This window comes from Pogona vitticeps, chromosome 4 (genome assembly GCF_051106095.1).
Source record: "Pogona vitticeps strain Pit_001003342236 chromosome 4, PviZW2.1, whole genome shotgun sequence".
Lineage (NCBI taxonomy): Eukaryota > Metazoa > Chordata > Lepidosauria > Squamata > Agamidae > Pogona > Pogona vitticeps.
Window position 1 is genome coordinate 37257501 of NC_135786.1, and position 26509 is coordinate 37284009.

Consider the following 26509-nt stretch of genomic DNA (forward strand, 5'->3'; position numbering starts at 1 on the left):
GCAGTATTATCCCTGAAGCAGGACTGCTGCAACCTTTATCCTTAAAACGTAGACATAAAACTTTGCTATGTAATCTGTGCAGCATAATACCATTAAGGAAGAAAATGCAATGGAGGCTTGTGTTCAGTAGCCAAATTTATAAACCTTGGCTTGGGGATTAATTCTGTGGGTAACTATAGATTGTACTAAATAATCCTGTACTTGCACAATCATAAATAGTTTTTGGAGAACACCTGGGGTACAATTTCTAAGGGACATCATCTGTCCATGTTAACATCCAAGAGCCAATAAGTGCCTGTTTTAGCACTCCTTTTTTCCCTGTCTCTTTGCACCCTAGACCTTTTTATTTATCTTGCTTTGTCCTCAGCATGATTCTCAACCATTACCTGCATGAAGTGGGATTTCACAGATGTATTTAATTGAGTTTGGTTGATAAATAAAAACTGGATACAGAGAAACAGTTTCTTGTTTTGTTTCAAACAGAGGAGGCTATCAGAGGAAATTGACAAACTGAGATTAGAAATTGAGCAGCTGAAAACTAGAAGTGGATCTTTTCTTGACAGTGTTCATACAAGGTAAGGATGGTCTGTTTCTTTTTTGCAGCTTTGCAAAATGTTTAAAGGTTTCCAGATGCAACTCTTTGAGGCATTGTTATGCAGGTTTATTTGTGCCTACATGTATGTATCCTATTAGCTCAGGCTGAGTTGCAATGTCTACGAAATTGTTATTACTATTTCTCACACCATTGAGTTTAGTATATTGCTGCAAAAGGAGCCATCTGGAAACTGTTAATTCCAGCTTGCACATGTTCCTCCTACTATATTGGTATGCTCTATATTACTTTGGTTGGTGCCTCTTTCTGACAAAAACAACAGCAGGTAAAATGCAGGTCTTCCACTTACTGAATGGTTGCATCAAAATCTGCTCTGTGGTAATCTCTTGTTCCATTTGATTTATTGGTAAATGTTAACTGCACAGATTTCAGAAAAATCCTGGCACAATCTATTAAGTAAATACCCATGAGAACTGGTCAGGCTCAACATCTCTGCTCTGGCCTCTGTGATTAAGGAAATTGACAGGTGTGCCTCCTCTCCTGGGCAATTAGCCTTTCAAGTTTTCAACACTCTTGTGAAAATTGCTTTGAGGGATGACGTGTCTTGTACATGGTTTCCAAACTCATTTTCCGGGTGTGGATGACAGCACTTTTAATGTTCAATGAGAGATACATCAGCAGTAGGCAGGAGGGAAAACTAGAGTTGTTAGAAATACAAAAATCCTCAGGGAATACCAGAGGGGGTGGGTGGGTTCCAAAAACTGTTGAATCACTTATCATACTTAAGGGGACATCATACTGACCTGGAGATCAGAGGGAGAAAAGATGAAGAGATGAAGTATCTGGGGGGAAAGCATGGTTGGCTGGAATCATGCCTGGGAGCATTCTATGTTGAAACATTTTATTGCAGCTCCTACTTGCAAGTATATTTTATTGCAGCTCTCACTTTCTTTTCCACACTCTCCTGCATGTCCAGTCTTTTAAAAATCTTCAAGAAATTGTAACTGGAAGTAAAATCTGATGACTTGCTATCGTTGTGTGATCCATTAGAGGGCACAACTACATAACATGCCACCAAAGATAAGCAAGCACCTTCAGCTTTCCAGGAACTAGTTACAGTATAAGTGATTGGCAGCCTGTGATTGATCTCATGAATATATATCACCTAATAACTTCCCTGATCAAATAAAAGCCTTACGTTTTAAACAGCACACTTGTCTCTATACATAATTGATATTAAACTATTACTATCTGGTGGCAGCGAAGAAGAAGGAAGAGCGAGAACCTCGTGAAGGCCTGGGGGGATAGGGACTTTAGAGGAAATCACCACACAGATGTTTACCTTTCCCCACCATTTAATCAAACCTTGCGTTAATTCTTCTAAGCTGTTGTTTTATGTTAGGATGTTTTGTGGTGTTTTGTACCCTGCCTTGAAATCCTTTGACATAGGGTAGTAATAAATATGTTTATATAGAAACATGCATTCACATTTATACATATTTTATTATAAAAATAGAATTAATTTCAAGAGATTTCATGTTCCAATAAATGGAATTATGAGAGCAGAACCCTTCTTTCTATCATACCCATTTGTACTATTCTTCTACAGTGCCAGTTAAGAACACTTACTACTGCCTGAGCCTCAATTATCTCAAATTTATGAAAATACATTTAGTGTTTTATCTTAGCATGTTGTTAGTAAAAATGTCAAATGCAGTGGTGCATAGATTTATGAACTTAATCCATTCTGGAAGATGGTTGTAACTCAAAATGGTCATAAATCAAAGCACCATTTCCCACAGGAATGCATTGAAATGCAATTAATCTGTTCCGGCCAAAAAAACACAACACACACAACTGCAAGACCCATCAGAAATGCGGTTAATCTTTCCAGTCGAAGGGGGGGTGGAGGAAAAGCAAGCAAACCATGCAAGACCCATTGGGAATGCAAAAAAAAAAAGCAAAGCAAAAAGCAAGCAAAGCATGCAAGACCCATCAGAAATGCAACAAAGCAAAGCAGAAAGCAAGCAAAGCGTGCAAGACCCATTGGAAATGCAAAAAAGCATGAAATGAAAAAACCCAAAAAGCAAACAAACCCCCCCAGACCTATTGGAAATGGGGGGGAACCTCCAAAAGCAAACAAACACCCCAAGACCCATTGGAAATGGGGGGGACAACAAACAAACCTGCAAAACCCATCACAGCATAGAAACATAATCCCACCACCCAGCCCAAAACCACGCTGCAAAACCCAACAAGAACAGTTTTTAAAAAGCAGAAAGCAGCACCTTACCTTAACAGGCAATCCAAAGCCTCCTCCGATTGCACTCATTATAACCGCTGGGGCGAAAGAGCTACAAAGAAGCAGCCTCTTCACCTACCAACGGTTAGCAATTTGAATTCCCCGCCTTTCCCGCCTGCCTTTTTCTGTTCATAACTGGAAGCTCTGTCCGCAAGTTGAAGCCAAATTTTGCGGCCGGAGCTGGTCGTAACTCAAAATGTTCATAATTTGGGATGTTCGTAAATCGAGGCACCACTGTATGCTTCTATGGAGATTGTATTATTTTCTTGTTGTGTAAATGATGGAACATTTTGCTCTTTCTCAGGCTGTTTAAAATATGACACTCTACTGTGTGTTTCAATGTGTATATTTTGTTGGTTATTTTTGACATCAGCAGTATATCAGCTTTTAACATATTGATTAAAAATAAGAGAAAACATACTGTAAGTTAACATGTATGGATTTATTTTTCAAAATGGACATTAAATTACACTAAATATGACTAAATCTGCTAAATTTATAGATCTCTTGTTGGAAGCACTCCAGACCTCAGGTATCCCCTGAGTACCATGGTCCATGCATCCCCTGAACCCTTTGGAACATCCTCCAGCCTTCACCGGACACAAAAAAGCCGATTTGCATCTCTGCGGGAAGAACCCCCAAAGGTAAAACTCCTGATAATTTGGCTTACTTCAGCTAATCTCTTATGGGCAGCTCCTGTTACTCTGTATCTTGGAGCATATCACAAAATCTTTGTAATGGTAACAGCTGCAACAGCTGTCCTGTGCCTTTAAAATGAGGGGCTTTAGCTTTCACTCGGCAATAACAGCTGCAGACCTAAACCCTCTGAAGGAAAAAGACTCCCTGTTGTGCAGAAAGGCCACTGGATGATGGCCAGGACAGGACTTATGTGATGGGCTTGTGCAGAGGGTGGAAGAGATGAAGTTTCAAAGGATCACTGCCATTCTGTAAAATCTGGGCAAGAAAGAGATCTGTTATAGGCCTTAATGTTTTACTGCTTGGTTTGGCTCTGGTATTGATATCTGCATTGTTCTTTTATGTTTTTCATTATTTTTATAAGCCATGTTGAAAGTTGGACTGGTAGCATATATATGCTTTAATGTTTAGGCATCAGTACATTTTTCAAAACAGTAATTGTTTGGATATTACAGATTCATATAGAGCTTGGGAAGGATAATCTGTTGAGTGATGTACCTTAAAGGGGCAGAATCGGGGTTTAAGGCAACTTGAATTCACTAAGCTTTGACTCAGTGGATTTAAGTCATCCCTCAGCTCAATTCATTTGTGATGTTAACAATAGGCAAAATCAAAAGACACTGTGAAATGCCTTGACGAAGTTGTTGGCTTCAGAGATTTGTGTGTTTAGCATGTTTATTGTCTTGCCTGTCTTCCACTATAGAAGTCAAGGTGTCTAGTATATTCTTGGAGGAGTTTTAGAGATTGATTAGTTTGGTTAAGATAATTTTACCCCACATTCCTCCTTAAAAAAATAGATTAGCTGAAGCAAGTCAGCTTACATCATTAAAAGACAGTATTTAACACTAAGAATGGTGAGTATACATATACAAAAAGATTAAACAGCATTTCTACAAACAATGTACAAATACAAAAGAATCAGAGTTACAGATGTTCTCTAGCACAGGGCTCCCTAACCCTAGGTCTGCGGCCCGGTAACGGTCTGTGGGCTTCCTGGAACTGGGCCACGGATACGGATCTTCAACCCCCGCATGCACGCACAGTCGGCGTGTCACGCTCACATGCACACACCCCTTCATGAGCATGACACGCCCCTCCATGAATGCAACACACCTTCCATGAGCGTAACATGCCCACCCACAAGCACAGGTGTGCCCCTGCCCCCCTCGCATGGAGCCCACACACCCCAACCAGTCCTTGGTCCCAAAAAGGTTGGGGACCGCTGCTGTAGCAGACAAAATACACATTTAGTAGCAGGGCAACAAATTCAGTTCTGGCTAGTCCAACCTCATCCTACTGATGGAAATATCTAAATTGGTAAGATTGTGACTACCTGTATAATAAACAACAATTCAAGTGCCTCTTTTCTAATAGATACAGAGGAACAATAGGAAGAAATGAGGGATGGGTGTCTCTCTTCCACTGTTAGTGAAGCTTTCAGATAATTTTTATACATACAGACAAGGCAGGACATTGCTTAGTTAAAGAGACGATGTGATAGTTGGTGAAGTAGGCTGTAATTCTGAATCTGAATTCTGGATTCAACATTTTGGTTCTGGTGCACATCCCTAGTTCAGTCCAAATGAAGGCTTATACATCTTCAGACACAGCTGCAGAAAATAGCATTCTTCAAGTAGGGATAATTGTCATCTTCCTTGTTTAATTTTCAGGATTGGGAACTTCCCCAGCCAAGTGGGGTCTTGGCCACTGCAGCTCACACCTTTGACAGTGACCCAGAGATCTCTGATGTTGATGAGGACGACCAGGAGACTGTCTTTAGCTCTATGGACATGCTATCTCCCAGTGGTCACTCTGATGCTCAGACTCTTGCTATGATGCTGCAGGAACAGTTGGACGCTATCAATGAAGAGATCAGGTATGGTCTAATCCAGTGAAGCTTATGCTATGTGTGCAGTATACAGTTGACAAGAATTTGTGTGTATTCAAAGGAATGACTGCACAAAACCAGAATGTCAGATTCCCTACCCCCACCCCAATGCAGTAAGGTAACCATACAAATGACTGAAAATTCCTGAGAGGTTAGGAATATGAGGTTTGAAATTCAGAGTCTATCAGGAGGTTATCTGAAAAATTAGGAATAGTTGCTGAAAGAAATAGTTAGTGTTCCTGAGCTATTATCATTAATATTTTGAGAGAGAAGATGCCTTAGTAACTTTTTGGACTGCCTTCTAGAAAACAGCACAAGCCGCCTAGAGTGGTCACAATTGACTAGATAGGTGGGATATAAATAAATAAATAAATAAATAAATAAATAAATAAATAAATAAATAAATAAATAAATAAATAAATAAATAAATAAATTCATCTCAGGTCTCAGACTTCTTAGAACTGCAGAGCTAGAAAGGAGCCTATGGACGATTGTTCTGGTTGCTGTCCTCTGAAGATGCCGGCCACAGAGACTGGCGAAACATCAGGAAGAACAACCTTCAGAACACTGCCAAAGAGCCTGAAAAATCCAGAACAACCATTAGGTCCCGGCCATGAAAGCCTTTGCAAATATATTGAGCCTATGGACCATTGTGTCAAGCCCCTGTGAGGGAGGCATAGTGGGGAATCAAATTCTCAATCCCTTGCTTTTCAGCCAAATATCTAAACCACAGATCTGTCTAGCATTTCCTATAGGTAAAGCATAAAAAATACTGTATGTAGCAGTTTGCTAAATGCACAGAGAATGTAGAACATGCACAGTTTTAGCTTTCTCCCTGGGAGCTCTGAAAAAGGCAAGTTGCAACCATGTCCAGCTGCCTTGGAGTAATTGAGCCACATGGAATCACATAATGTTGTTGTGTTTCTAAGGGGTAAGTTAACATCTCAGCACTGATCCTTGATAATCAACCAATACAGAATCAGACAAAACAGTCTATCCTAGTGCACCAGAGCTGAACAACATGTGGCCTGCAGGCCACATACGGGGCACATACAGCCCTTAGGGCTCCAAATGTAACCCCCCCCCCAATTTTTACATGTCCTCTAGGGAATAGAGGGGCAGTTTTGCCTTATCTGAGCTTACCACCACCACTTCTGGGGCCATTATGGTTGTAACATGTCACTTGGTTGTTTTTTTTTAACAAATGGGTGATCAAGATTACAGGAACTTGGACAACTTGCTGAAGCTTTGCTTGAAGTCCTCAGTGAGATACAGAAAAAGAACTGTGGGGCTAGTTAAATTTTGTAATACTGCTTTTGTGATTTGATAACAGTATACTTAAGAAAAATGTATGAAAGCATAAAAAGTCTAGCACCTGAAGATATTTTTCCATGCTTAGAATCTTGATTTTTAATGAAATTATTTCTAGTGCCTTGAATTGTGGAAATCAAGTATGTGAGTAATTTCTAAGGGACACAAGTGTACTTCAGAGACTGAGCAGACAACTCTTGGGAAGTAGAAACAGTCTGTCAGTCTAATATAAAAATTGGATTATAGCCTCATTCTTACACCTGCTTGAGTGTAGAGAAGCTGGCCCATGGAAACATAAAAAAATTAGAGTAGGCTTAAGGAGATTTTTAGGAGGGACGTGGTGGCGCTGTGGGCTAAACCGCAGAAGCCTGTGCTGCAGGGTCAGAAGACCAGCAGTCATAAGATTGAGTCCATGCGACAGAGTGAGCGCCCGTCGCTTGTCCCAGCTCCCGCCAACCTAGCGGTTTGAAAGCATGCAAATGCAAGTAGATCAATAGGGACCACCTTGGTGGGAAGGTAACAGTGTTCCGTGTCTAAGTTGCACTGGCCATGTGACCATGGAAGATTGTCTTTGGACAAACGCTGGCTCTATGGCTTGGAAACGGGGATGAGCACCGCCCCCTAGAATTGAACATGACTGGACAAAAATTGTCAAGGGGAACCTTTACCTTTACCTTTACCTAAGGAGATTTTTTGTAAAGGGAAAGTAGCAAAATGGAAATAAATTGTATGGCTTTCCCCCCTCCAGGTGGTGCATAAACACATGGCTCTGGGTTGGATCTTAGGCTAGGGGCATGTTGTGGTCAGAATTCTTGTATGACTCTTTCTGTTTCTGCATATGAATAATCTTAAGTAACCTGACAGAAAGGTTAAAAGACGCATTGCCAACTGAAGCAAAATGTCTTCTCTCCTTCAGAATGATCCAGGAAGAGAAGGAATCAACTGAGTTGCGGGCTGAGCAGTTGGAGAGCCGTGTCACCAGCGGCAGTATGGAAGCCCTGAATCTAACACAGCTACGCAAGAGAGCATCGATCCCCACCTCCCTGACTGCCTTGTCATTAGCCAGCTCATCTCCTCCTGTCAGTGGGCGTTCTACTCCCAAGCTCAGCTCTCGCAGTGCAGCTCAGGACCTTGATCGAATATGCAGCATGACCCTTGTAAGCACGGAAAGAGAAGATATGTCATATACTCAGTCAAGAAGACCAGAGGGCTGTTCAGTGGGATTTTATGCTTTCTTCTGTGGATACTGCTTCTATGACCATATAATATGGCCATATAATATCCTTTTTTCAATGCTCAGGACCTCATCACCCTCCCCCTATTTCCCCTTAGTTGCTTATTTAAATAAATCAGCAGAGACACTGGGTGTTGGCCAAGTTAAATGCTCATGAATCCCACCCTGACCCCAGTGCCTTCACTCTTCATTCCTGCTCACTAAATTCTTCTATTCTTTTTCTCACAGTGGTCTCTCTTTCACACACATGTGCATGTGTACACACACACACACAGAATCCTTTCTCCTTTCCCCTTTTCTACCTTGTACTCATTCAGCTTGTAGTAGGGTCAGAAACTCATTAGTTGCCTCCAGCACCACAATGCTCTCTTTCTCTTATACCCCTGCCTCAGTAGGAGTTTCCTGCAACTCTAATCTTTTTTCTCTCCTTACCCCAGTGCTCCATCCATTACTCAGCCCAACTGTCATAGGATAGTAGTGTAATGTCTTTGGAATAAAAGTCCCAGACTCCCCCAGCCAGGACAGGCTTTTGATTTATAAACTATCCAGTTGCTTCAGCTAGAAAATTAGTAGCATCTGTGCAAAGTTTCAAGCGTCTAGTTCTGGTAAGATAACTACAATTCCCAGAACCCCCAGTCAGCATGCTTATTTGAGACATAACCCACCTAGTGATTTACATTGGGATGTTAGCATTTGTGCAATTTTTGTGTGTTTCTGTCTCTTATGTTTCTGAGATCTTTTGGGACAAACTCCAACTGGCTGCTGTGTTAACAAGAGGTGTTAAATTTAAAACTATAATGTTTGCTATTTTTCCCCCAAATACCTTGCTCACCATGAATGATGGTCCGGGTTTTTTTGCTGTGTTCTGTCCAAGTTGTAGCACATATTTTACTAAGAGTCTGGTTCTATTTCCTTTTGAGGTAATTTTTCCCCTTTTGTGTTTTGTCTTTGACAGCCCAGTGACTTGAGGAAACACCGGAGAAAGCTCCTTGTGAGTTTGTTGGGTTTTTTTCCTTTTCAGTGTGTGTCTTTGTTCTTTTATTGTAACCCAGTTGCTCTTCTTTCCCCTTGCTAAACCTGCTGTGTCAGTGTTGAATAACTGAGTGCATTAGCATAGTGGAACTAACTATATTCCAGAAAACCGCATTAGCATGCTGGAACTTGCTGTATTCCAGAAAACCTCTTTATTCTTGCAAGTGAAGCAGCAGAACTTGCAAAGCATTTGATTATTTTAAGTCAAATCAAACAATTTTTAATTGCTTCATAAAACATATACACATACATAACTGTACAGGACATTTTCTGTATGATTGACAGATAATTTTATTTCATCTTTATTGTAGATGCAGCAAGGTCTTTTAAATCTGCTGCTTCCATAGAAATTCTGTTCACTCTTTCCCTTTGCTTCTTGCAAAGAAATATTAAAATCCTCCTTGCAATTGGAAGATCAAGAAAGGAATACTGTATGCAGGAAGCAGAACTACAGTACAATTTCCCCTGTATCATTAATGTTTAGGACATTAGGTCTAGGACCTGATTTGCAGAACTTAAAATACATTAAAGAAGAGTTTTTGCATAGAAGTTCAGGTTTTTTGTTGGCTCAAGGTTCGCCATTCTGAGATATAGACAAACATTTACGTTATAGCTGTAAGTTGCTGATGTTTTATTTGCTTTGTTTCTGCTGCAGTAAATGCACAGTTGTGGCAGATTATCCAAAATAGAGGAATGCAGATTTGTGTTTTAGGATTACAAAAATTCTTGGAGTTGCAAAATAAATGCGTTTTTGGATTTGTGTTTTTTGACTACAAGTCTCAGAATTCCTCTTGGAGTTACAGTCCAAAAGCACACCTTTATTTTGCACATCTCTAATCCAAAGCCTTTCCAACATATGTTTTGTTCCAGGAAGACATTTTTTCCTGCAATCCAGTCAAGTCGTGTTGTTGCTGAGGGGATGTGTTTCCCCATTAGCCACTTGTATTGTGCTCTGTAAGTTGTAATATGGGTATTACAGACATTTATTTTAAGGGAAAATAATTAAAGAACTTTGTAATTAGTAGCTCCCTTTTTTTAAAAAATTAATGTATTTCTCATCAGTGGAAATAGGGTTATCTGTTGTCTCTCAGTGTTTCTCTGTGTAGTCTAGAACTCTGCACTAAAAAGGCAAATCCTGAAATTGGAAATCCTATTTTTTGTCATCAGAATATGTAATTTATTACATGCATTATAGGTGTGAAATAAGAGGGTGTTTAAAGTCAGGACCACAGATATGAAAGTGCAGACTTATGGGGAATGACTCTCTAAAGGACAATAAGTATGTGAACCAATAAAAAAATTAGCAGAATGTTCAGTCCGACATCTTAATTTCGGAATACAAAGTTAATTGACAGTAGGATAGAAAGTTTTGAAGTACAGGGTATCTGTTTTGCAATAGAGATCGGGCAATTCAGATCGTTCCTTCAATACTCAGTGGGAATTGGGGTTTAATGTTTGACTTCAGGTTTTTCTTTGTTTAGTTCTATGTAGTGGCTCTTTATTTGGTGGCTTTGCGACTATCATAACACATTTACACAGTATCTGATTTCTAGCAATTATGTATGGTCGTTCCAAAAGCTGGAATGCTTCCTAATTCAGGGTCCTAGACATCAGTGGTCTGAGCTACAGGAGAACGATGTAGATTGTAAAATGGACGAAATGAAAGTTACTGTTCACTGGAACAGGCAAAGTGGACATTTTGGCTTTGTCATCTCTGTCATTGCTTGGCCAACCCAGAGGATCCACACTGTTCTCCAGCTGCAAGGGCTGGTACAGTATTTTCATTTCCTTGTTCTGTCTCAGGCACAGTCTATAATACTTCTTTATGTTAGTGCTCAAGCTTGTAATGCCATAGCTTTCTTTTGTAGGATGTTCAATTAAGTGCACTCTTTATTTTTTCATTTTTCTAAATGAAATTTGCCCTTGCCACATCCATTTTGGATCAGTTATGTGCTTTGGCCTGTGAATGCATGTAAGAGGAAGGTGCTTCCTTTTTTCTGCCCAATATACTGTACAACCAAGGGAAACCAAAGAACACTTAAGAGTAGAGCCACTTGACCCTTTCAACCTGACTTTTTGGAGAATTCATGAGAGACACAAAAGAAAGTCCCCAAATGTAAAGGAGTGGCAGAATTCTAGGAAATTTTGAAAGAGTTTGGCTTGGCTATACAAGGGGTGCATATCATTTTGTCTTTCTTAGTTCCCAAATTTCTTCTTGATACTCTCCTCAGTGCAGAATAGGGTTTTCAAAGCAGTCTGCATTTTGGCTTTATTTTCTGGGGCGTAGGCTGTCAGATTGTCCATAAAGATAATGTGTGTTGGTATCCTTCTGTTGCTTCACCTGCAAACTGGTTGGGATGAATGTTGTACAGAGATATTTATTTACCACTATTTAAAATTGGAAAAAAGAAAGGCATATTCAGTTATGTCATAATACTAATGCAACTTTTGCTAGTAACACTAATGGAACCCCTCACTTACCTCATAGCACTAATTACCTGATTTAACCTAATTTAGCCTGTTTTAACTTAACCTAATTTAGTGTACATTACCAGGATGACCCCAGAAGAAGGGAATGGTAAATCATTTCTGAGGACTCCATACCTAGAAAATCCTGAAAATAGCTGCTATAAGTCAGAACTGACTTGACAGCATATTATTATTATTATTATTTATTATTAATTATTAATTATTATTAATTTATTATTATTATTATTATTATTATTATTAGTAGTAGTAGTAGTAGTAGTATTAGTATTAGTATTAGTATTAGTATTAGTATTAGTATTAGCATTAGCATTAGCATTAGCATTAGCATTAGCATTAGCATTATTAGCAGCAGCATTAGCATTGGTATTAGCATTATTAGCATTATTAGCATTAGCATTAGCATTAGCATCATTAACATTAGCAGCAGCAGCAGCAGTAGTAGTAATAGTGTACAACATAAACCCTGCCTTTCTATTGCATGATTCTTCCTTTTTTATATATATCTTCCTTTGAGTTCACTTTCAATGCCTGCTTGCGATTTGTTCAGTGTAGAAGAATTTAGACACTGCTTCTGTTTCAACTGTGTGTCTTATGGCCTCTATGAAGGTGTGTTTGCTTCCTCTCCTTTGATAGTGATATTGCTTCAGGGGATGTATTGAACAATTGGAGAAGTCAAAACAGTTTCTGATTCCCTTCCCAGGGATAGTTTAGCATGTGAGAGGTAGAATCATAAAAAATTACTAGTCATTTATTTTTTTTATAAATTTATTAAACAAACATCTGACCTAAACAACATAAAATTAACACCACAATAAAATACCATTACATAATACACCAGTGCCACCATCACCCTCAGGGCTATCATTAATAATTTAAATTTTATTCAGTCCATTTTCTCTCCAAAACTTCATTGTTTCTTTCCTTGGTGTATACCCCTTCCCTCTCTGAAAAACATATTCCAAGAATACACACCATATTTTCTTAAAATCATTATTTTTGGTAGGCCTCTTCTTATTTTCATATCACATGTCAGTTTATCATTAATTGCCATATCCCATAGTTCTCTATACCATTCCTCTAAATTGAGTTGGTTATCATTTTTCTAATTCCTTGCAAAAATTAACCTTGCTGACGTAATCATTATTACTATTAAGTCCTTCCTTATTTTCTTTCAACAATTGATCCTTCTTAACCAAATTCAATAAAGCCATTAATAGTTATGATAATTATGATACATTTTAAGAAATATTAGCTGAGGTGACTTTGCACCTTTTCAGATTGGTCAGGAAGTTTCCATGTTGGCTTCTGTTTGCTATTTCCCTCTCTCCTTGACTTGTGCATGCAATATTCTTTACTCCTGCTCCTTCAGTTGCTGTTGCAAAAGGAGGATTAAACAGGGCATATGGCCACTATCTCATCAGTGCTTGGATTGTGCTATCTGGAGCCTAGTTCACTAGCTTAAGCAGTAATTTTCTTGCCCTAGCACAGAGTGAATATGTAGTTGGAAATGACAGTTGGAAATGGCCGCGCATTCAGGTGCTGCAGCTCAGTGCTCTTCGACTTGGCGTTCTTTATGGATGTTTTGTGTGTATTATCTGGTGTTGTGAATACCTCTGGCGGAGTGAATATACTCTACAGCAATTGTGAACTTATGAGGATTGGATTGCAATGTAAACAGGAGATAACAGCTAAGTTTATTTGGAAACATGGCATACCATCAGAGATTGCAAGGTCCCCCGGCTCTCTGTGGACTGTAATTCCGGCAAAAGCGAGAGTGAGAAGGAAAAGGAAACGTAAGGAGAGGAAGAAGAAAAGGGGCTGTAGGGCTGGTGTTTTGTATAGGCTGCAAAAACAGACAAAGCGACTACCACTCCCAAGTCTCTTTCTGACTAATGCCAGATCAGTGGCAAACAAGATGGATGACTTAAGGTTACAGGTCTCCTCAAGTAAGTTTGTGAAAAACTGTTGCGTGCTGTTAATCACTGAAACCTGGCTGAACCCCACTATTCCAAGCACTGTTATTGATATGGAAGGTTTTTTATTACATCGTTTGGACAGAGACAGGAATGTGGGGAAGTGCAGAGGAGGAGGATTGTGTGTGTTTGTTAGAGAGAGCTGGTGCACAAACTCAGAGATTATAACACGTCATAGCTCTTTGGAGCTGGAATATCTGTCTGTTAAATGCAGACCTTTTTACCTTCCACGGGAATTCAGCGTTGTTATTATTCTTGTTGTTTATATTCCGCCGGATGCAAATGCGGATTTGGCGCTGGGTCATCTGGGCGATGAAATTGGCAACTTGCAAAGAAAATTTCCGGATGCTGTATACATTATTGCAGGAGACTTCAATCATGTAGATCTACGTGCAGTCCTCCCCAAATTCCATCAACATGTAAGGTGTGCTACTAGGGGGCTGAACACCTTAGATAAGGTCTACACGAATATTGCAAATGGATACAGGATATTACAATTGCCACACTTGGGCCAGTCTGACCATATGTCCCTGTTTTTAGCTCCGGAGTATATTCCTCTGAGAAAACAGTCAGGGCCAGTAGTCAAGACAGTGAAAAGCTGGCCGGAGGGAGCAATGGAGCAGTTAAAGGACTGTTTTGAACAAACGAATTGGGAAGTTTTTGACCATCCTGATCTGGAAGAACATACAGCTGCAGTGTTAGGGTATATGGCACACTGTATTGACACGGTCACAGTGGATAAACGTATCCGGGTTTATCCCAATCAAAAACCTTGGATGACTGGGAAGGTTAGACGTCTGTTGTATGCTAGAAATAAGGCTTTTAAGTCTGGGGATGATCTAGACTACAGTGCAGCAAGAACGAATTTGAGGAGAGGCATTAAGCAAGCTAAGGCCGAATACAAGAGGAGAATTGAAGACTGCTTTCTCAGCAATAACATGAGGCAAGTTTGGCAGGGGGTTCAACAACTAACAAACTACAAAGCAAAAAAGGTTTCCTTGGGCGGAGGTGTGGAGGTGGCTGAGGAGTTGAACAACTTTTTTGCTCGATTCGAGATCGATCAAACTGAAACTGTTCGTTTGCCATCATTTACTCAGCAGAGTCCCCCCTTCATTGTGAATGAGCAGGATGTGAGACAGACTATGAAAGTGGTTAACTCCAGAAAAGCAGCTGGACCCGACTTAATTCCTGGTCGGGTGGTAAAAGACTGTGCTGATCAGCTAGCCGGGATATGGACTGTAATTTTTAATCGATCCCTGACACTATGCGCAGTTCCCGTCTGTCTCAAGGCTTCCGTCATCGTTCCACTGCCTAAAAAGTTGCCTACAAACAGTCCGAATGACTATAGGCCGGTGGCACTAACTTCAATCTTAATGAAGTGCTTTGAGCAGTTAGTTCGGAAATATATTATCTCCTGCCTTCCTGATCCCTTTGATGGGCTTCAGTTTGCTTATAAAGAAAATAGATCAACCGAGGATGCGATCAATACTGTGCTTTATATGGCTTTATCCCACTTGGAAACACAAGGGAATTATGTAAGAATGCTGTTCGCGGACTTTAGCTCTGCTTTTAATACCATTATACCCCACAGATTAATAGACAAACTTAAAGATCTTGATTTTCCAGATTCTATCTGTCTGTGGATTTTGGATTTTTTAACAAATCGTCCACAAAGGGTTAAACTGAATGACTACATCTCTACTGACAAGATACTCAGCACTGGCACTCCACAAGGCTGTGTCCTTAGTCCACTACTGTTCTCCATTTATTCATCGGATTGCACCAATAACCATCCCAGTAATAGGATTATCAAATTTGCAGACGATACTACACTAGTAGGACTTATCTCTGGGGATGATGAGTCTGCGTATTGGGACGAGGTATTACAGCTATCCCACTGGTGCAAAAAAACCAATCTTTTATTTAACATCCAAAAAATCAAGGAATTCATAGTGGACTATAGGAAAAAAAGAGCAGACATTCAGCCACTGTATATAGATGGAGTTTGTGTGGAACAGGTGGTTGAATGTAAGTTTCTTGGGACTATCATAACAAATGACCTGACTTGGAGTGCAAACACCGCTGCGTTAATCAGGAAGGCACAACAACGGTTGTATTTTCTAAGGATTCTTAGAAAGCAACAATTGACTGAGAGTTTGTTAATCACATTCTATCGGAGTTCGATTGAGAGCATATTATCCTACTGTCTCTGTGTATGGTTCACGAGCTGCACAGTGGCAGAGAAAAAGGCAATTCAAAGGGTGATTAAGACGGCCCAAAACATCATTGGCTGTTCACTCCTCTCTTTGGAAGAATTGTATAAGAACAGATGTAAGAGGAAGATATCTAACATACTGAAAGACTCCTCTCATCCGGGATATCAGCTCTTTAAACTATTACCATCAGGAAGGAGATTCAGGGTATTGAAAGCAAGGACAAGCAGATTCAAGAACAGTTTTTACCCAAGTGCAGTATTGAGTTTAAATGCGGGGCCATAGGTTTTTGGTGGAATTTTAATTGCTGAGAGAAAACGGGGTATCTATATTTGGATGGTGAAAGTTGTGTATATTTTAACTTTTTTTGTAGTGTTGTCCAGTTTTACCTTGGGGAAGAGCACCTCATTTCGTTGCACTCACTTGTGAGCGCAATGACAAATAAATTTCTTATGTCTTATGTCTTATGTCTTAGTTGATGAATACTTCAGTGATAGCCATTACAGTGGACCCTTGACTTACAGACGGCTTGACTTACAGACTTTTTGAGTTATAGACTTCTCTGGCCGCAAAATTTAGGTTTGACTTGCAGACTGAGATTTGACTTACAGACCAGAAAAAACCCAAAATGGAACAAAAACGGCCTGTTACGGGATTAATTGGTTTTCAATGCACTGTAGGTCAATGGAGACTTGATTTACAGACTTTTTGACTTGAGAACCGCCTTCCAATATGGACTAAGTTCTCAAGTCAAGACCCCACTGTATAACAGTAGAGAGCTGATTTGGAACTGATATCAGATTGAAATAACATGAAGTACTTCTCTCAATGATGCCATCACTTCCCTGTCTTCAGAGATCTATACAGCTTGAGTAGTCATACTTAAACGTGGCGCCAGTTATGTGTTGACATCACACTAGAGCACTGGCTTTGAAAAGGTAAAGGTTGCTCTCTTAAGTGCTACCTGTTGTTGATGGCTCATAACTGGTCACCTCCTTCCTGCTGTTTTTGGGCACCATTTCCTCCCATTAGGGTAGCATCACTCCAGATTACACTGGTAATTTTCACTCAATCATCCAGGCCTTTGGATTAGGGCATGCAGTGAACAGCATGTCCCATGACATTCTGAATGCATGTAACCCTCTTCCACCTTCTCTTTTAATTGAACTGGCAGGTGAGCTATACCTATGGTGAGTGTGCAGTGCAGATGGGAGGGAGGTATTTGCACAGGATCTGTGCTCTAATTTTGCTTTGTCTGCTCAGTCACCAGCTGGTCGAGATGAGAGTCGAGAAGATAAAACAACCATAAAATGTGAGACATCTCCTCCTTCCTCACCCAGGACCCTGCGGCTGGAGAAGTTTGGACATCCTGCTCTGAGTCAGGACGAAGGCAAGAGGTATAGGGGGCTAGCAAGGGATGGTTAGATAGGCTCTGCCTGCTGTAAATAGTAGGTGAACAGCTGGGCAAGATACTACAGAACAGCAGCCCCAGATCTTCCAGTCCATTATCAACCACAACAGACTGAAAATCAGTAGATCAAATTCTTTCAGAAGGATATAGGATATTTGTGGAAGTTCCTTTTCCAAGGGAATATTTACTGGTTCCCCAAACACAAATGATTCCCTTTTCTCTGTTTTCTAAGCGTATCTCTCCCATCCACAATAGCAAGATTGCTAAGGAAAAAAGGATAAATATAAAATCTTCTGTCTTGGATGTCTTATACAGTGGTGCCTCGCATTATGAGCACTCCGTTTTATGATGAAATCGCTTTACATTGAAGGTTTTGTGATCGCAAAAGCGATCGCAAAACGATGTTTCCTATGGGGGAATTTCGCTTTGCGATGATCGGTTCCCGAAGCAGGGAACCGATTCTCGCAAAGCAATGATTTTCGGCCAGCTGATCGGCGGTTTCAAAATGGCCGCCCGGTAAAAAATATGGCTCCCCGCTGTTTTCTGGGATGGATTCCTCGCTGCACAGGCAGCGAAAATGGCTGCGCTATGGAGGATCTTCGCTGGACTGTGAGTTTCAAGCCCCTAGGAACGCATTAATTGGGTTTTAATGCGTTTCTATGGGCTTTTTAATTTTGCATTACAACGTTTTCATTCTACAGCAATTTTGCTGGATGAATTAACGTCGTTATGCGAGACTCCACTGTACCTTAGTTCATTTCTGTATTCTGTCATCTATGTAAAACAATGGTGCATTCATTTAAATTACACGTACAGAACTGTGTCTTCATTTTCTGCTTCTGAGTTGTTTGACACAATTTTGTAGCTAGCAGCAGCCTTTCCTCCCTAAGAAGGAGTGAATTAGGAGTCCACTGTTAGAAAATCTAAGAGTTATATAAGAAATATATATGGTGTTGACTCTAAGAGCAAAATGGCAGCCATACCTCATTCTAGATTTTGACAGCATGACACTCTTGCTTTTCTTTAGTTTTTTGGAGGACCAGGCGAGTAATCCGAGCAGCAGTAACAGCAGCCAGGACTCTCTTCACAAAGGCTCCAAGAGGAAAGGCATCAAATCTTCAATCGGGCGCTTGTTTGGAAAGAAAGAGAAAGGTCGTTTGATCCAGTTGAGCAGAGAAGGTGCTACTGGGCAAGGTCTTTGATTTCTTCCCCTCAACCCCCACCCTCCTGCAAAGGAAGAGTAACTCTGTTTGAGGAGAAAGAAAAAAAAAGACTGAAGTTATAAGATCAGGACTTAAAATTCCAGTTAAATCTGTTTCTTCCGATCGTTGACGTGCTAGAATAATTTTTCCCTTTGGTACTGCTATTGTATATACTGGTAAAGTGCCCATCAAAGGTGTGCTTAGAATTAACGGAATAACAATGAAGTGGGGAAGCAGGGATTGCAGAATCTGTGTGAAGAATGAATGACGAATAGGTCTCGGGTAGGACAGTGTAGTTATGGAGGCCTTGCCTTTATAGGAAACAAAACAAGTACAGCAATTCAGAATATTTTAGACTGCTTAAATGCTGTGGAAATGTTGATATTTTCATAGCCCAACTGTTTGCAAGATAGCACTTAAAGTAGATTTTAAGAAGGAATGTAACAGATGTGAAGAGCTGTGAAGGGTAGTGGAGAAAGATAAAGTGAAACTGTTTGAGGCATGAGGGACTGAACTAGCTGAAGGCCAAATGACAGAAGCAAGAGGAGCAGCCAGTGGATCAGTCTGGGCAGAATGCTGATTTGTTCAGCTTTTTAGCCCTAAACTAAAAGTTTGAGAAACAGAAAAAGTAGGCTACTTTGTGACACAGGCCAGAGCTACATACTGTATTTAAAGGATTAACGTCAGTTTACAGCAACCTTCAAGCCCTGGGGTGACTTTTTAAAAAATGTACAATACATTGTTGCCATTTTTAAACAGCACCAAGGCTTCCATTCCAACCAGCTAGGATAGGAGGCTTCCTAGCTACTGACAGCCCTGAGTTGGGGTTCCGGATGTGGCCAAAACCGAGCCACTAGAGCTGCCTCTCTTGTCAAAAACACCATTGCTGCCTGGCCAGTGCTGGGGACATCTTCTAGCCACCTCAGCACTGCCTGACTAGCAATGTTTTTGCTGGGGAAGGGCAGATCCATCATGGCAAGTGGGTGAGGCTGTTCTGACCTCAGTGCCGTCAGTTGCAGTAAGAAGCCTGCCAGCACTGCCTTCTGCTCCACAGCAATCTGCCTTCTGCTCCACAGCCTGTTTTAATTTAAAGCAGGATTTGATTTAAAGCAGGAAGTGTGAAACAGGTGATTTCACTCCTGTTTTCAGATAACCTGCTGTAAAAAAAAGCTTACTGGGGTTATCAGAAATGTGTAGCTCCTGCCACAGACTTTGTAGAGTGATATGAGCATCTAGACCAGTGGTTCTTAACCTTTGTTACTCAGATGCTTTTGAACTGCAACTCCCAAAAACCCCAGCCAGCACAGCTAGTGGTGAAGGCTTCTGGGAGTTGCAGTCCAAAACTCCTGAGTAACCCAAGGTTAAGAACCAGTGATCTAGACCACTGGTTCTTAACTTTGGGTTACTCAGGAGTTTTGGACTGCACCTCCCAGAAGTCTTCACCACCAGCTGTCCTGACTGGGGTTTCTGGGAGTTGCAGTTCAAAAGCATCCGAGTAACAAAGGTTAAGAACCACTGATCTAGACCATGTCATAGATTTACAATTTACATTTCCATTATACTTGTTTGTGTATCTAAATAGCACCTAGGACAGATATAATCTCATGGAGCAGAGTGAGCAAGGGGAGAATCTGGGTATCAGAACACGAGCAAAGCCAGGATAAACAAATGTTTGAACTACAGGATATATGGTGCTAGCAATTAAAGAAAACTTGAAACATAAATAATTTGAATTATCTGAGGAAGGCATCATGTGCAGAAGAGAAGGCCATTGAAGCATTTGATGTGGTTTTCCTTTCTGTGTCTACCAAGTTGCATTTCATTTCAAAATGATTGGCTTTATAAGGCAGATCAGTGAATTAGATTTCTGGCTGCAGAGCCAGAGGTTGGGAGTTCAAGTCCCTGCCGCGCATTCCAGAAGTGCCAACCTTTGTGACCTTGGGCAAGCTGCAGAGTCCCAGAATGCCTCAGAAGAAGGGAATGATAAACCACTTCTAAGTAGTTGCTACCTAGAAAACCCTAAAAGGGTTGCCATAAGTAAGAATTCACTTGGTGGCACATGATGATTCTTATAATAGCCACTATCATATGCTGTCTATCTGGAAAGGGTGGCTTAATGGGTAATGGTTGGTGGCAGCATGAATTGGGAAAAGGATCCAGGACAGGCATGGAATGACAGGCCTGGTCTGAATTCTGAAAATAGTAAGCAATGGGACTAACATGTGAAAATCCAGAAACTGGACAGAAATGTTCTAGGAAGATGTGTAAGTGAAACAGGTTTGAGGAGGGAAGCTTGGCTAGCAAAGGATAGTGGAGGTAGGTATGTAGTAGATTAACAGGATTGTTTTCAGTTTTTAAGATGTATTGCACGTGACCTTAGTTTTTCTGGGTCACTAAAAGTCTTTGTGTAATTGTCTGTTATATTTTCCAGTTATACTGACAGATTCAGAGATCAACATACAGGACTCTCTTGGTCTTGGTAAGCTCGGAGCACAAGCAGAGAAGGATCGCCGGCTCAAAAAAAAGTGAGCATGCCTACGTAGTATTTTCTAGATATAGGTTGTTTAGACTGCATAACCTGTGGGAATGTTAATTTGATCGTCTTAACTTGTAGCTAATTTTCTGCAGGTTGTAGAGGATTTTGAGAAGTATTCTAGGTGAAATTGTCCATGCTTGTGGAACACCAAATTGTGCTATGGAGTGATCTACTCATATCATTTTAGAACTGCTCTAGAACAGAGGTTCCCATGTTTTTGGCTTCAGACCCCACTTTTGTTTAGTGAAAAACATTCATGCCTTCCCACCTCTCTTTTGCCATCTTCCAACATTCTTTTAATAAAAAATTAATAATTTAAAAATCAATGCAATATCTAGTAAAATTATTTTAAATTAATTTAGTGACATGCCATTTGAAAATCAAAACTAATGTAAACAGTTGAAATATATTTTCATTATGAGAATCTCACAATCATGTGCCCCATCAGACTTTTTGACACACCTTTGGGGGTGCTCCCCATTTGGGAACCAGTGCTCTACTGAAACAACTTCAGAGGAGGGCAACAAAGATGATCAAGGAACTGAAACCAAGCCCTATAAGGAAAAACTGAAAGAACTGGGCATGTTTAGCTTGAAGAAAAGAATTATAAGGGGAAATATGATAGCACTTTTCAAATAGTTGAAATATTGTTATACAGAAAACGGGCAAAATCTGTTCTCAATCATCCCAGAGTGCAGGACAAACAAGTTAAAGGGACCCAGATTTTGGTTGAGTACCAGAAAAAAATTCCCACCTGTTAGAGCAGTATGACAATGGAACCAATTATCTTGAGAGATGGTGAATGCTCTAATGCTGGAGGCATTCACAAGAAAATTAGATAACCCTCTGGCAGATCTGCTTTGATCTGGTTTCCTGCTTTGAGCAGGGGATTATACTCAATGGTATTATAGGCCCCCTCAACTCCATTATTATATAATTCCATGTATGAACAACGAAAGCAGTATAACTTGCTATGGCAATGTTGCTGTCTGTAACCATGTGTATGTAACTTCTTTGCAAATGGGTTTGCATTAATGCTACAAAACTACAGTAATTTGAAATTGTGGAGGGGAGTGCCTAATAAGGAAATAAATTGTTATATTATTGCTTACTGTGTCTCCTTCCAGACATGAACTTTTGGAGGAAGCAAGAAGAAAGGGCATTCCCTTTGCTCAGTGGGACGGCCCAACTGTAGTTTCCTGGTTAGAGGTAAGCCTGCCTCAGTATCTTCATATTAGTGGTACTTAGTAGGTGCCTTTAATTTATAGAAAATAAAATGATTTTTCTTAGATAAGGATTATATCTAGGCTAGAGATAAATATAGGTGCTTTTGGAATAATAGTTGGGAATAAAATGAAAATATTTACCTACTCAGAGTAAGGGTCTGACACGCTGCTTCAGTCTGAGTTGGTTCTGATTTGCTCACATAGCCACCTCTATTTCCTGTGTGATGCTACAGTGTCAACTGTGCTGACACCACATGAGAGAGAGCTTTCTCCATTGCTAGTCCCAGGCGATGGAAAGCAGTCCTTCAGAAATCCAGGTTGTTCCTCTCCCTTTTGTCCTTACAGCATGTTTTTAGGAATGCTGGTTTTTTTTTAATTTAAGAGATTTTTAATTTAAAAAACAATAAATTGTTTTTAATAGAGGTTTTTATATTGCTAGAGCTTTAATTGTTTAGTATAGTTTCTTATGGTGGTTTTAACATAGGTACTTCATAGTTTTAATTATGCGTGTGAGTCCCCTATGAAGAGAAAGGTAGCATAAAAATAACATAAATAAGTACATTGACTCTTAATTTAATGGGATAACATCTGAGGAAAAATTATCTTTGAAAGCTTGCTTTTTTTTTCTTTAATGGTCCAATAGAGGTATCACCTGTTGCTGCACTGTGACAGAAAAGAGTTGGAATGGTTGTGAGAAACAGCCACACATAGATGATGGTCAGGAAATTGGACGATATTTTGACTACTTCCAACCAAAAATATTTATATAAACATTTGGGCTCAACCCTGTTGAACTGATGTTCAGCATATATGGCAGATACTTAATACTTTACAAGAATTCCTATGTAAAATATACTTATGAAATGAACACTCAGTTTTGTCTCATACATAATGAATGGTTTAAGGCTTTCTTGCTGGCTGCTTCCAGTGTGTGGAACATCCTTCCAAGTGAAGCTAGGGTGTATCATTCTCTTTTATCCTTTTTTGAATGATTGTTGCAGAAAACAGATTTCACTGGCGAATGCTGCAACTTTGATTATTTCTAGCTTTTAAAGTACACAATTAACGTGTGTTTTAATATTATAATTTGTTGACATGTGTTTTAATATAACTTTTTAAAATCTGCTGCCTTAAATCTTAATTTTGAGAAAAGGCAGATAGAAATCAGTTAATGTAACCAGAAGATTACATTAATGAAACTTTGGACTAATGATGTACCAAATGTACATACAATTTAAAGCAATTTTTAATTGGTAAAAATAAAATATATGAAATTATAAAGTATTTGTAGGAAAAAGATATTTGTCAGCATTTAAAATTCCATACATAGGAAGTACAGTATGTACAAAAAATCCTACCCGCATAAAAGCAATGTATGATATTTGTGTTACAAAAAAACCCTCTCAGTGCCTTTTTGTTTACTTTTCTCATAGTCCGATACAGGTTGTAATTTTCCTCATTTTTATGGTTTTCCAGATATTACTGTACTATTTGTGTGCAAAGATGAAGGATCATGCCAAAGATATGCTATTTTCTGTTTATACTCTAAAATTAAATGGAATAAAAATGTATGGAATTTGCTCAGTTGTTCTATTTATTTAACTTTGAGTTTCTACCCCATCTGAACATGGAAATTGCTTCTTGCATCTTTTTTCAGCGATGTCTAACTAAGTTAAAATACACAATGGCTGAAATCTTGTTGCATAGTGTAAGTAACTCACACTAGAATACACCCACTGAATCAATGGGGATTTGTTGAATCACTTCTTCTGTATTTTCCATTGATTCAAATAGGCCTTACTACACTAAGCAATAGGATTTCAGCCATTTTTTGCTTATTTCTTTAGAGCTGAGAATCAACCATATAATACTGTATTGCTGGTTTAAAGCAGTGTTCTGTCACTTTTACAAATGGACAAATCCCAGCCACTTGGCCAATTTCTCATTCAGACACCATCTTTAACTGTTTGCATCCCAATTATTAATCTTTGTTGTTCTTATTGTGTTTGCCTAAGTCAGTTATAAGGGATTATGATTGTGTTGGTGTAATTAGTTTTGCTGAGTACTGTGATAGGGATGGGGCTTTTGGATTTTTTGGGACTCCCAGAATACACCAGGCAATGGGAATCCAGGAACAGTAGGCTACAGAGCAATTCTCTATTTCCATGGTTCTACCATTCATGTTCTTTGGAGTTCCTTTGAAAACCAAGGAAAGTAACTTGGACCACTCTGGGAGTATCTGCTATCTGGGATTCTCAAAGTTCCGTGGGAGGGATAGTTCCGTGGGAGGAAGCCTCTATAGAATCTAATGGGCATCAAGACTACGCATTCAATGAACCTTTATGAGCAGCCACAAATCTTTCAGAACAGGGAAGTATGAAAAATGAATATATCAGAAAGTACATGTTATTTGGTCAAGATAATTTTATCAGTTTACTGTCATTCACAGAGATGCACCAGTTTTTAGAAAAATGCTAAGGAAGGCTTTTCCTTTACTCTTTCTCTGTTGTATATGGAGGGTTTTACATTTGTTAAGCTACCAGTGTTGGCTCATGCTTGTTTACTGTTGTGGACATTGGATTGCTCTCTAGTTGCTCCTAGGAATACTTATTGGTACAAAGTGTAAAAGATTGACTGGATGGATTTGAACAACCTGGTTGAACAAACTGGATGTTTGAAGCAACTTATCCCTCTCACCTGAGGCTATGTGTATGACATGGATTCTGTGTACTGTATGAAAACATGAGTGACTAAAGCCATAAACAAGAGCTCATCTATGTCTTTTTGTGTTGCAGCTTTGGGTGGGCATGCCTGCCTGGTATGTTGCAGCTTGCAGAGCGAATGTGAAGAGTGGTGCTATTATGTCTGCCTTGTCAGATACAGAGATACAGAGGGAAATTGGCATCAGTAACGCCCTTCATCGATTAAAACTGCGCTTGGCAATTCAAGAAATGGTGTCACTAACAAGCCCTTCAGCTCCTCCCACCTCAAGGACAGTAAGTATTTCATGTTGCTTTTTTGAGATTTAACAAACTGGTTTTCATTTTCCTTTTTAACCAGAAAAATATATATGCTGTTTTCATACCCAGTAAGAATGGCTGAAATCAGACTCCAGAGCCTTCCGATGAAACTCCAACTTGCACATTTTAGATAGAGTGTAGTTTTCGGATGACTGCTGTGATTCCCATGTTCTTTCAAGAGCAAATAGAAAATCATGTATCTTAAATGAAGCTCAAATGTTGAGAGTTGACTGTTCTTTATATGTTTATTTTAATGGGAAGAAACTTCCCAGAATAGTGGCAAGATGGTGCAGTATAAAAATATAATAATTAATATTGAATAAAATGAATGCAGGAAAATTGGGCCTTTGTTTCACCACTGCAAGAGATTATGCTTTCACATCACTTGTGGCTTATTTCAGCAAGCTCATTGTAATATGCTTGTTTGCTTTCTTGTAATGAAAGCCTGTGGTTTTTCCTTCAAGATCTGCTTTTAAGATAGATTGAATGTTATACATTTTTCTTGGTATTGTCATTGCTATTAACTGTTCTTAAAGCAACATACCGTAACAAGGTAAAAGTGTGGGGCCAAGAATCTGTGTGGACATATGGATTTTCCTGTAATCAGTGGGAGCAGCCTGTACTCAGGCCCTGTGTGGCCTAGTTTTCCTTAAAACTGCTTGTCTGTCCCAGAAATTCAATTGTAGACTTGGTTTAGGTTCTCTGCTTGCTGTGTGAGAAATATGATGAGAAAAATCTGTGTGGAAGAAAATGTACTCAGATCCTGTCACTAAGGATGGGGACGACAACAGGATAAGGCAGCAATGTAGGGCAAATATAAGGACATAAGAGACTGAAGAGTTAATCAAGAGGAAGTAGACTGCAGTTGCATAACTCTTAACATGACAAATTCTAAAAGAAACAATAATCACTTTGATTGATGTGCCTTTTACCAAAGGGAGTTCACATCTGTTTGGCACAAAATTGCTCTTGACTTCAAAAGCTTCATTTTTAAAATATTTTGGGTGATAGTGTTGAGTAAACCTTTTATACAAAAAACTTAGGACCATTTTATTTATTTATTTATTTATTTATTTATTTATTTATTTAATTTATACCCCGCCTATCTGGTCGGTGAGGACCACTCTAGGCGGCTAACAACAATAACAACATTTAATTTAAAATGACTTTTCATAACTGTAGCCAGAGGCATTTGAAAACTGTGTTCATACAGAAATCGGCAGTGGCTTAATTTGTTTGTCAGGTTGAAGTATTTTACTTACAGTTCCTTCCTCTTCTGTTTATCTGTTACTCTCCCTTATATCAGTCATCTGGAAATGTCTGGGTTACACATGAAGAGATGGAAACTATGGCAACTTCAACAAAAACGGTAAGTCTTTTCTGTGTAATTTTCATCTTCGTATGGCTTGTGCTTCAGTAATT

General features: G+C 39.5%; 1 protein-coding gene across 20 annotated transcripts in view; it reads left to right on the forward strand.

The window, feature by feature from the left end:
• Positions 1-26509, forward strand: part of PPFIA4 (PPFI scaffold protein A4) — a 149946-nt gene that overhangs the window by 98862 nt on the left and 24575 nt on the right. For 16 of the 20 annotated variants that reach the window (XR_013545078.1, XR_013545079.1, XR_013545077.1 and 13 more), the window contains 11 exons: positions 484-575; positions 3358-3499; positions 5222-5427; positions 7667-7907; positions 8940-8975; positions 16956-17089; positions 18131-18297; positions 20737-20830; positions 21969-22050; positions 24863-25063; positions 26394-26456. Coding sequence is in view for 14 of the 20 variants with exons in the window: in XM_072997086.2 (XP_072853187.2) it covers positions 484-575; positions 3358-3499; positions 5222-5427; positions 7667-7907; positions 8940-8975; positions 16956-17089; positions 18131-18297; positions 20737-20830; positions 21969-22050; positions 24863-25063; positions 26394-26456 (1458 nt within the window). In the remaining 6 variants the exon portion in view is untranslated. The remainder of the gene's footprint in view (positions 1-483; positions 576-3357; positions 3500-5221; positions 5428-7666; positions 7908-8939; positions 8976-16955; positions 17090-18130; positions 18298-20736; positions 20831-21968; positions 22051-24862; positions 25064-26393; positions 26457-26509) is intronic. The other 4 variants (XR_013545081.1, XM_072997089.2, XM_078393315.1 and 1 more) reach the window with 1 other exon arrangement.